The sequence below is a fragment of the Ranitomeya imitator genome, chromosome 2 (genome assembly GCF_032444005.1).
Source record: "Ranitomeya imitator isolate aRanImi1 chromosome 2, aRanImi1.pri, whole genome shotgun sequence".
NCBI classification, from domain to species: domain Eukaryota; kingdom Metazoa; phylum Chordata; class Amphibia; order Anura; family Dendrobatidae; genus Ranitomeya; species Ranitomeya imitator.
The window spans coordinates 780,775,372-780,787,744 of NC_091283.1; the positions used below are offsets into that span (position 1 = coordinate 780,775,372).

A 12,373-nucleotide genomic window follows, 5' to 3' on the forward strand; every position below is an offset into this window, starting at 1 on the left:
CAATAAATAATAATAATAATAATAATAATAATAATAATAATAATAATAATAATAATAAAATAAAAATCTGAATTTTTTTTTTTAAAAGAACCAATCTTCTTCTTCAATGTTGTGGTCAATTTGATGCTGAATTTCTTTTAAGCTGCATACATAATGTATATACATCTATCCACTGGCGGACACAGACCGAAAAGACCTCCTCTGTAAGAACAGCAGTTTAATAACTCATCGTAGTGCAAAATACCACCTTCTTTGGAGGTGCAAATTGGATCCCGTGTCTCTATCTATCTATCTATCTATCTATATATCAAAAGCAAAAAATGTCTCAAAGTAACTCCAGCAAAATATCAGCAATAGGAGAACACAAGGCGTTAATGTTCAGAATGAAATTGTATTAAGTGTTATAGATTGCCAAGTGATGTACATAAAAACCATTCAAAATAGAGAAAAAGCAGTACAATAAGGAGGTCCACATGAATTTACACAGACAAAATAATATACATATAAAAAGAGCCAAATTGTCTAAATAGACAATGTTTTATTACATACTGCAATCAATCAAAATGTGCTACATACATATAATATACAAATGACAGATGGTAATCTCTTTTAGCAGACATGTGCAAACTATATGCCGGACATAATGGTCATAATGACCGTATGTGCTTCAGATGGCAATAACAAATGGTTAACATACAGTGGGGAAAATAAGTATTTGATACACTGCTGATTTTGCAAGTTTTTCCACCTAATGTACAGCAAACAGTGGGAGTGATTGCCCACTAACGATTAGACCTCTTTCAGCCCTCAGTGTGTCCAGTATGTGTGGGAACAGTTTTCACACATACCTGAGACACATACACACATTGACCCATTCAAGTGAATGGGTCTGTGCACATCAGTGTGTTTCCACGGACCGTGTGTCCATGGACAAAATACATTGACATGTCCATATTTTACCAGCAGAATGGGCCACAAAATGTCCCACACACGTGCACACGAATGACACACAGGGATATCATTCATGTGACATGTTAGTGCTGTTCCCCGGTGCCAGGTGCTGAAGATCGCTCTCATCATTCTTCCCTGCTCTGTCAGTGATCAGCGTGAGCAGGGTATAATGAAGAGTTATATTCAACTGATAACAGTGAGAGCAGTGATGGGACTACTACTCCAATCAGCCTACACCTGCTGCCACTAATAAGAGTGAGAGCACGGGTCGATTGAAGGGAGTATTTTTAACCCGCCACCTGCACTATAAATACACTTTAAAAAATGGCATGGGTTCCCCTGAATTTTCTATAACCAGCCTTGCTGAAGCTGACAGCTGTGGGTTGCAGCCCCCAGCTGTGAGTTTTGCATGGCTGTTTATAGAAAATACAGGTGAACCCATGCCATTTTTTTACATTTATTTATAGTGCAGGTGGCGGGTGATGAATACTCGTATTAGCCGCTCCTGCTGTCACTGTTATTAGTGGCAGCAGGTGTAGGCTGATGGGAGTAATAGTACCATCAGCCGCTACCTGCCATCTCTATTATCAGTTGAATGAAACTCTCATCATTCTCCCCTGCTTGTGTTGATCACTGGCAGAGCAGGGGAGAATAATGAGAGCTGTCTTCAGCACCTGGTGCCAGGGAACAGCGCTAACTGTACCTCTGCTTCTCAGGCACTGGTTCGTGTAGTTCTGATGCAGCACATGGGAGGCACATGGTTGCCACATGTTTGCAGCAAGTATTACACAGACGGACACATGGACACTGACATCTCTGGTACCAGAAATATCAGGACGTGTGAAACCAGTCTTACAGATAATCTAATTTCCTTAAACCATGGATAGCAAGTGTGAGTGTAATATATAAATCATAACTTTTAATAATTAAAAGTATAAAACAGCAAATATCACCAATAAAAAAGTAAGACAACACACTAAATCTTAGATACAAGTCTCACTTTTTACAGTCTGATGGTATGTCTTCCGTTTTAAAATAAGGTTAAAAACATGATCTGATCTTCCCTGCAGTGTGGAGATCAGAAACAATACAGGGTTTGTGTCATGAGGTGGGTTAGACGCTAACTGACAATTAGTTAGAAACTGTTCAATGGTTAAAACACCTCCAAGAGTCAAACTATCTTATTGCACATGAGTTCATAGGACAATATATTATGAATCCCTCTCCTTTGTCAACTGAGCTGATTTTCCTATTATCTTGGGTCAGGTAATGACAGTGGTCAGATCAAAAATGATCATACGGTACATCAAGACACAGAAAGGAATAGAAATAAATTGGAGTCTTCTCACCCATTCTGTGTTTTTCTCCCAGGTAGGGATGTATTTTGTCCTGGTTTAATCCTGACAGGGAAAAGAAATGGGGTATCGACTTCTCCTATTGGTTCCTATAGTGGTTCAAGCCAGAGGTTACCCCAAATACTCCCACCCTGACAAGGGCAGTCTACAACTAACTCTGTAATAGAAGTCTTGAATTCTCCCTTGTTGCTTGTCCAGATTTGTTTCATCAAAGTAACTCTTTGAGGGACTGACTTATATTCAGGCATAGTTTTTCTAAAGTGCTCGGTGTATAATAAAACATGGGTCCCTTCAAACTTTGTCTAGTTCTGCAGAGGACTGGTGATCTACGATAGGGACTTGTATCTAAGATTTAGTCTCATGTCTTCCATTTTTATAGATGGCATTTGTTTTTTTTATATTTTAAATTATTAAAATTTATGTTTTCTATACTATTTTCACAATTGCAATGCAAGTTTTCCCACCTACAAAGAATGGAGAGGTCTGTAATTTTTAGCATAGGTACACTTCAACTGTGAGAAACAAAATATAAAAATAGAAATCAGAAAATCACATTGTATGATTTTTAAATAATTGAGTTGCATTTTAAAGAATTTTTTTCTCACAGACCTGTTAGTTTTTCTAAATCCCTCCTACTCTGTAATCATTACCTGTATTAATTGCAACTGTTTAAACTTGTTACCTGTATAGAAGACACCTGTCTGCACACTCAATCAATCGCACGCCATCCTCTCCATCATGGCCAAGACCAAAGAGCTATATAAGGACATCAGGGACAAAATTGTAGACCTACACAAGGCTTGGTTGGGCTACAGGACAATAGGCAAGCCCCTTGATGAGAAGGCAATAGCTGTTGGCAAAATTATTAGAAAATAGAAGAAACACATGATGACTGTCAATCTTTAGTCTGGGGCTCCATGCTAGATCTCGCCTTGTGGGGTTAGGATAATTCTGAGAAAGGTCAAGAATCAGCCCAGAACTACATGTGAGGATCTGGTCAATGACCTGAAGAGATCTGGGACCAGAGTCTCAAACAGTACCATTAGTAACACACTACGCCATCATGGATTAAAATCCTGCAGGGCATGTAAGGTCTCCCTGCTCACGTCAGCACATGTCCAGGATTGTTTTAACTTTGTCAATGGTCATCTGGATGATCCAGAGGAGGTATTGGAGAAGATTATGTCATCAGAGGAGACCAAAATAGAAGTTTTTTATATTAAATCCACTCGCCAAGTTATGAGGAAGAAGGATGAGTTCTACCCAAAGAACACTTTCCCAACTGTGAAGCACGGTGGGGTAAACGTCATTCTTTAGAGGGGCTTTTCTGCAAAGGGGACAGGATAACCACACCGTATTGAAGAGTGGATGGATTGGGTCATGTATTGTAAGATTTTGGCCAACAACCTCCTTCCCTCAGTAAGAGCATTGAAGATTGGTCATGGTTGGGTCTTTCAGCATGGCAATGACCTGAAATGCACAGCCAGGGCAGCTAATGAGTGGCTCTGTGAGAAGCATTTCAAGGTCGCGAAGTAGCCTATCCAGTCTCCAGACCTCAACCCAATAGAAAATCTTTGGAGGGAGCTGAAACTCAATGCTGCCCAATGACAGCCCAGAAACCTGAAAGATCTGGAGAATATATATATGTTGGAGTGGGTCAAAATCCCTGTTGCAGTGTGTTCAAACTTGGTCAAGAACTACTGGAAACGTCTGACCTCTAACTGAAAGCAAAGGTTTCTGTACCAAATATTAAGTTCTGTTTTTTTCTTGTATCAAATACTTGTTTGATGCAATAAAATGCAAATTATTATGTAAAAATAATACAATGTGATTTTCTGGATTTTTTTATGAATCTGTCTCTCATAGCTCAAGTGTACCTATGATAAAAATGACAGACCACTCCATTGTTTGTAGGTAGGAAAACTTGTAATATTGGCAGCTTATCAAAGACTTATTTTCCCCAGTGTATGTGTCACAATTTCATATCCAAGAGCAAAAGCAAATGGGTGTGACAATGCCAGGGTACTCCCCAGGAAAAGTCCCCAATATGCGTTTTGCAATGTTTAGGTAGCTTGCTTCATCGTTGGCTGCACTTTGTGCATGAAGCAACTGAGAAGACAAAGTTCAGTGTAATGAAGAACTGTATGTGCGAGAGTTCTTCATATTTAGTCATCCTGACTAGATTACTCTAAATAGGCCGAAATCTAGATGACCTAATCTGAGTAATTGCCTATCCACCTACCTAGCTAATTTTTAAGCTCTAATAAAGAAACATGGCAAATTGTTAAAACATCACCTCTTGCCACCGGAGATGCAACAGATAAGCTATTTTAAAACAGGTTTACAACTCTAAAAAATAAACTTTTTTCCTCAAGATATACATATATAATGAAAATATTCTTTAATTGCGCTTACCATTCCTGCTTTCTTCATCTATAGCAACTATAGTTGCTGGTGGACCAGATCTGGCTAGCTCGCAATCTACAAGCAAATGAAAGAAATTAATTTACTCTTTTTTTCCAAAATAGTTAAGAATTATTGTTATGGTCGCTTTTAACAGAGATGATATTGGAAGATCCAGGCTGCACATAGCAATGTAAATCAATGACTGCACAAAATGATTTTTTAGGGTTTACTTAAAATGCAAAAATATTGCCTGAATGTAAAAATGCTGGCACCTAAAAAAGCAAACAACAAGCATCTACCACATCACAACATACAACTGGTCACATGTAACACCAAAAGCCACTGATGTACTCACAGCCTTTGTACCTATTTTCAAAAAGTTTTTGTTCCTTTATATGTAAATCAAGTGTTTTTGAAAACAATTACTAAGCCTCGCTCTGAAGTCTGAGGCAACAGAGTTGTGAAGTTGAAGTCCTTCAGGACTAGAAGGATATTATGGTAATTTAGGACATAAAAAATAACATCAAGAGATGATTAAAAGGGAAACATTGTAATTAAAGCTTCACAACAAAAACAAATATAATTGGAACTTAATTGTGATCAAAAGGATCTAATTGAAGCGAGTGAGCAGAATTTGAATAATGTTATAAGAAGAATGAATATGAATTACAGTCAAGCAATGTTTCAAGACTTCCAGCTTGCGACATCTTACCCTCATATTGCCAGTCTGTAGTCATAAGCATAGTCATCAAAGGAAGCAGAGAAGAATTATGAAAGAAAAGAAATGAGAACACAGTCATTTTATAGACGTCACATGCAAACAGGAGAATATAAGGATTGGTGGAAAACCATTGAGTGGGTTGTGAATTCTACAGACGATGGAAGTTAAGACTCATCATCAATTAAATTCACCTAAAGAAAGACTGCCATGGCGGACATGATATATGATCTGTAGAAAACATTTTATAGAGCAGCCAGAGCTTAGTCAATTTATATTTTATTTTTAAGGAAAATATTATAACTTATATTTTATTCATTGCTTGCTTAGGGTTCCAGTGGATGGTCCTAGTCAGTGATTTACAATTGCTAATGAGTAAGTAAGACCACCCACTTGACCACTAACCAAAGAAAGAGTAGAAGATCAAGTACTGCAATGGATAAAGTTTCAATACTTTCCTAATATTTTTATAGCAAACTGTTTTTTTCCATCCTGGCTGTAGATAGACACATTGTATATACTGTGAATAAATCTCGATGTGGATAACAGTGATACCATATGGCGGGAGAGTGGGTAAATATTTCGACAATGCTCACCTGGTGGAGTTGTGACATGCACAACTTCTATGTAAGCATGAATAAATATGGCTGCTGCTGCCCTGTGGGTGGCGAATAGGTCCTCCATGAAATACTAGATCCAGTTGGAGGAAACACGTTAGGTGGGCTACACTGCTGGAGTAATCCAATACTTTTACAATGATGTATTTTATTCTATCATTTTTGTTGAAGAATTGAATTACTCCAGCGGCCAACTTAACGTGTTTTATCCAGCTGCATCCATTGAATATAATATTTGACAGGTTCCTTTCCATTTCATTATAGGGGAATATGTGGTTACAAACAATAATTCATGCACTCATTTCCAGAAAAGCTTCTGTTATTGTTTACTAATTAGTAAAAACTATTTTTATGACAGATCAAAAAAAAAATTAATTCCCAAAATAACAGATTGGATCTAATCTAATTTGATTTGACCTGATTGATTGCTACACTGTGATAGGTAGATGAAAGATAGATAGATACATTTATAAATTAATATATATATATATATATATACATATAATATTTACAATATTAGCTTTTCATTTGGAGCAAGCATTTTAAAATGTATAGCAGGATTAAATATTTTATAGCATTAAAGGCTTTAGCTAATGTATCTTTCAACTTCTTATTCAAACATTGCAGTTGATATACTTTATGACTTACATTATTTATTAACTGAGTATCACAAATCAAAGCAACTCAAACACCTTTCATAATTTCAGTTTTACATCTAACTAAAATCATCAAGAACATATATGAAACTTAAACATCACAGATCCATAAAAAACAACCAGTATATCTATTATGTATAAAGCAGCATTTAAAAAAAAGTAAAAAATATATCTCAAATTGAAGCATATTTTTATAGCAATTCTTAGTTTGTAGTAGAGTTCAAGTCCTCTTCCTGTCCGAAAAAAACAATTTGCAAATCTAATTTCCCAAAGGAGCATTGCACGGCCTGTAGGCCTCCTTAATCTGACATGTCAAGCATGTCACTCTTCATAAGCAGAAAATACCCCTTAGCCCCTTAATGACCGCCAATACGTCTTTTAACTGACCTGAGATATAAGAGAATAGCCTCCCCATACAGATGACAATCCAGCATCTGTCGGTTGTACACTATAGCTGACAACTTGCTGTACCAGCCACGATCAGTATTTGCACCATCTAAATCTGTTTAACCCCTTAGATGCTGCTGTCAATAGTGACTACATCATTATAAATGGTTAACAGAGTGTGGGGGCTTCTTCTTTGTCACAATTGGTGCCCTCAGATCATGATTTTGTTGTCCTGATGTTTGCCATGGCAATTCATGACCAAATAGTGGCCTTAGAGTCTGACGGCTGTAGTAATCTGTTTAGAAGTTAGCAACATTTAGGTGGTAAAAATACACATTTTCATTTCTGTCATACCACTTTGCATTAATTCCTGTAAAGCACCTGAAGGGTTAATAAACTACCTGACAGCAGTTTTCAATATGTTTAGGGGTGCTGTTTTTAAAATGGTATCACGTTTGTGGGTTTCCCAATATATGGGACCCCTAAAGTCACTTCAAACATGGATAAGTGCCTAAAAAAAAAAATTTTGTAAATTTCTTTGAAAAAATGAAAAATTGCTGCTACATTTTTAAACCTCCTAAAATGCTAACAAAATAAAATAACATTATACAAATGGTGCTGATGTAAAGCAAACATGTGGGAAATGTTATTTATTAATGGTTTGCTGTTGTATGACTATCTGGATTAAAGGGATAATCATTCAAATTTAGAAAATTGCTAATTTTTTAACATTTTTCTCAAATTTTTGATATTTTTTTATAAATAAACACAAAAAATGTTGAACAAAATTTACCATTATCATAAAGTATAATGTGTCACGAAAAAACAATCTCAAAATCACTGGGATTTGTTGAAGCGTTGCAGAGTTATTACCACATAAAGTGACACTGGTCAGATTTCAAAAATTTGGCTCGGTCACTAAGGGGTTAGACTTCAGTCAGAGGCCTCTCATACAGCAAAATCAGATCTCATGTTTTGCTGAGGAGGGGCAACATTCTGAAACACATGCCTGCAAATTGAGTTTCTGGTTTGGATTTTATCCTAAGTCATGTGACAAGGCTCATTAAAGGATTGATATTGACTTTAAGGATTGCTACATCCAATAGGTGGCACTAGAGTTAAAGTCTTCTTCCTCTCTAAAGAAACAATTTGCATAAAGAGCCACAGCAGCAACCAGAGCTATCTCCAATTGCTGCTGTTTAAGAACTTAAATGTTGCTTCGCTGATTGCTCATGAACGCCTGCCTCCATTGATTCCCTACAATGTGATTATGGTGGGGCTGATACGTTATGGCAGCCAGGAGCTGAAGACCGCAAGGCAACCATATTTGTCCTGCTGTGAAGCCCAGTTTGTGGCACAGTTGTTTTGTATAATATTTTTATGATAATGTTTTTCCTCCAAAAAATATTTGAATAAATAAGTAGGTAACATCAGGGTGGGTCAGCACGGGAGCAGGAGCTGCTCTTACTTGATGTCTGTCCTCTATAGTTGATAGAGGAATGTTTGCGGTATCACCACCCTCTATGATGTCCATATCATACAAGGTCTGTACCTTCAAAGAGACTAACATCTTAGAGAAATGAAAACTTTTGAAAACGGCAATCCATTGTACTTTTTACTGAAAATGACTTATTGCTGTAGCATCACTCATCAATTCATCAGAAATAGTGAGATTAAAAAAGACCTCTTCAACTCTTAGCTAATGTACTCTGAAAAGGATTATTTTCTTCTTATTCTTGTAAGTCATCTAAATATTATTGATGTTTTACTCTTCTGAGAACAAGGAAGGACACCATCCTGAAGGAGATAAGACAGGCATCTGATTCACAAGGACACTGCGATGATGACATTACAGCTAAACATCAGTTGTAATGTGTCTGTTAGATTGATTTTCATTTGAATAGGTTCATTTCTTGTACCTATACAACTATGTAAGTTTCAAGTGGCCAGCAGTGAATCCATATCTAAATTCCACTGTGGAGAGATTTTAAAATTGCAGGATCTTCTGCCTTCTACACCAGTCTGTCATTGTTAGTTTATTCATTGCAATTTACGTATCATAAAGCAGGAGTTCCTTCCTGTCCCTAATGCTAGTGGGCACCCTAGCTCGCCCTGTTCCCTGGGTTACTTCTACAGGTAAAGATGCTGGGGCCACAAACCTTGCCTTATCTCCTGAATATGCCCTCCTTCTGTACCCTTCCCACACCCAGGGAAGAGGGGAGTGGTAATGCACCAGACAACCAAACGACATAATACGAACAGGGGAAATTGAAAACATCAGGCATACATATATACATTCATAAATAAAAGAGGTTTGCGCCAGAGACTGGAGGATGGGGTAAAACTAAAGTAGGAGAAGAAAGGGGATTATCACACTCACAAAACCAAGCAACAGTCACAGACAAATCTACCATACGCCTCCTCCAATAACCACCAACTACTATCCTCCCAGCCATGCAGCATAAACTAGTTAGCTCTGACGAAATGCGTCAGTCAGGACCCAGATTACATAGGGGATAGGAGTGACTAAAGGCCCCTTCACATTAAGCGACGCTGCAGCGATACCGACAACGATCCGGATCGCTGCAGCATCGCTGTTTGGTCGCTGGAGAGCTGTCACACAGACCGCTCTCCAGCGACCAACGATGCCGGTAACCAGGGTAAACATCGGGTAACTAAGCGCAGGGCCGCGCTTAGTTACCCGATGTTTACCCTGGTTACCTTCCTAAAAGTAAAAAAAACAAACACTACATACTTACCTAACGCTGTCTGTCCTCCAGCGCTGTGCTCTGCACTCCTCCTGTACTGTCTGTGTGAGCACAGCGGCCGGAAAGCAGAGCGGTGACGTCACCGCTCTGCTTTCCGGCTGACCGACGCTCACAGCCAGTGCAGGAGGAGAGCAGAGCACAGCGCTGGAGGACAGACAAAGTTAGGCAAGTATGTACTGTTTGTTTTTTTTACTTTTAGGAAGGTAACCAGGGTAAACATCGGGTAACTAAGCGCGGCCCTGCGCTTAGTTACCCGATGTTTACCCTGGTTACCAGTGAAGACATCGCTGGATCGGTGTCACACACGCCGATCCAGCGATGTCAGCAGGAGTCCAGCGATGAAATAAAGTTCTGGACTTTATTCAGCGACCAACGATCTCCCAGCAGGGGCCTGATTGTTGGTCGCTGTCACACATAACGATTTTATTAACGATATCGTTGCTACGTCACAAAAAGCAACGATATCGTTAACAATATCGTTATCTGTGAAGGTACCTTAACAGTGTTCAGCTGAGACCATAAGCTCCAAGAGCTCTCAGCAGAGAAAATAAACCCCTGCACTGCCAAAAGATATTTACACTGTTTAAAGGGAACCTGTCACCTGAATTTGGCGGGACAGGTTTGCGGTCATATGGGTGGGGTTTTCGGGTGTTTGATTCACCCTTTCCTTACCCGCTGGCTGCATGCTGGCCGCAATATTGGATTGAAGTTTATTCTCTGTCCTCCATAGTACACGCCTGTGCAAGGCAAGATTGCCTTGTGCAGGTGTGTACTACGGAGGACACAGCATGAACTTCAATCCAATATTGCAGCCAGCATGCAGCCAGCGGGTAAGGAAAGGGTGAATCAAACACCCGAAAACCCCGCCCATATGACCGCAAACCTGTCCCGCCAAATTCAGGTGACAGGTTCCCTTTAATAAGAGGATGACATGCTTCTATTCAGCCCTAGAGTAGGAGTAATCAGACACTATGGTCTTCTGGCTCCGTTCTGTCGCAGTAACCCCGTGACATTACGTTTGTCTTTTATATGTAACATACCCAGAGATCAATGGTTCTCTAAAAATAATAATATTTTTTTTATTTTATTTATGTTTGACAGAGGCATGTAAATTATTTTTTCTCAATAATAGGTCAAGTTCTCATGGCTGAGTTCTGTCCATGAAGAAATGGAAAGCACATGGACAGCATTTGGACAGGTGAGATGATTTTTATTTTTACAAACCGAATCTGCGCTTGAGGAAAAAATGCATCATGCACTAGCTTCTTCTGTGTCTTGATTGAGACTTTTCCATTCAAGTCTATGGGTGCGCCAAAAAAACTGCAGAGGCACTGCTTAATATCTGATTTTTAAAGATACATTACAAATTCATAAACGTAGGAATCTGTGTTTAGTCTTTTAAATGTTTAAAAAGTGCTGCTGTATAAAATGGATCGGCCAATGATTTCATATGGATTACATACAGCTGACAAATGAGCAAAAAAGTCATCCGAATTTTCTGGATGTAACCGGTTTTATTTTTTTTTGCTCTGATGTGAACGGTAAGAATTTGCTCACACGAGTGATATCTCATGTTTTATCAGATAGCACTTGGAACAAAGTTATTCTATAAGGCTAGGGTCACATTGCGTTAGTGCAACCCGTTTAGCGCTAGCGCTAGCGGGTTGCGCTAACGCAATGTTTTTAATGTGGCCGCGTCCCGGGGTCGTGGTAACGTCCCCGCTCTCGCAGATGCCCGATCTGCGAGAGCGGGGAACGGACCGCGGGCACGCCTCGGACGCTGCGAGCAGCATCCGCGGCGCGCCAGTAAACACCGGCGCGTCGCTAGCGCGTGCCGAACATGGAACGCGCTAGTGCTGCGCGTTCCCATTGCCGTGAATGGGCGCGCTAACGGACGCGTTGCACGGCGTTAATTTCGCCGTGCAACGCTGTCCGTTAGCGCTTTCCCATTAACGCAATGGGAACCAAGCCTAAGGCAGTATAGATCTGCTTTATTTTTCTCATACTGATTCAGCATGAGAAAAAAGTTGCTGCATGCTGCGAGTGGCTGTGAGACTCGGCTCATATGCACCCATACAAGTCTATGGGTGCGTGTAAAACATTAGAGTGCACTCGGATGTCATCCAAGTGCATTCCGATTTACGTGGGCACAGACACTAGAGAAGATGGAAAAATGAAGGTATCTGTCTTCTCCGCACCTGTGATACGATTCGCTCATGCGAGAGGACTGGATGTAGTAAACTGACTCTCGGCTCAAACACTGATTAGAGTTTTGAGCCGAGTGTCATTACCATAATTGGCTTGATTAACTTGAGTGAGCATTCCCTAACCATGGGAATATTTGGAGAAAAAAAAAAAAGTCATATTATTCTTATTATTATGTCACTGCTATATTAGAGTAATTGCTTTGAGGAAGGAATATAATGCTTCATGTATTCCATGTTCATGGTTTAACTTCACAAAAAAAGATAGACGGTAAAGAGACTGCTTCCATATTTATGGAATATTAACATAT

The 12,373-nt window shown here is 39.2% G+C and overlaps 1 protein-coding gene across 1 annotated transcript in view; it reads right to left on the bottom strand.

The window, feature by feature from the left end:
• The window catches only part of PCDH15 (protocadherin related 15), a 2,320,333-nt gene that overhangs the window by 1,868,461 nt on the left and 439,499 nt on the right, over positions 1 to 12,373 (bottom strand). Inside the window, exons 3-4 of the mRNA XM_069753541.1 lie at positions 5,425 to 5,439; positions 4,722 to 4,787 (exon numbers count right to left, since the gene is read on the bottom strand). Of these exons, the coding sequence (XP_069609642.1) occupies positions 4,722 to 4,787; positions 5,425 to 5,439 (81 nt within the window). The remainder of the gene's footprint in view (positions 1 to 4,721; positions 4,788 to 5,424; positions 5,440 to 12,373) is intronic.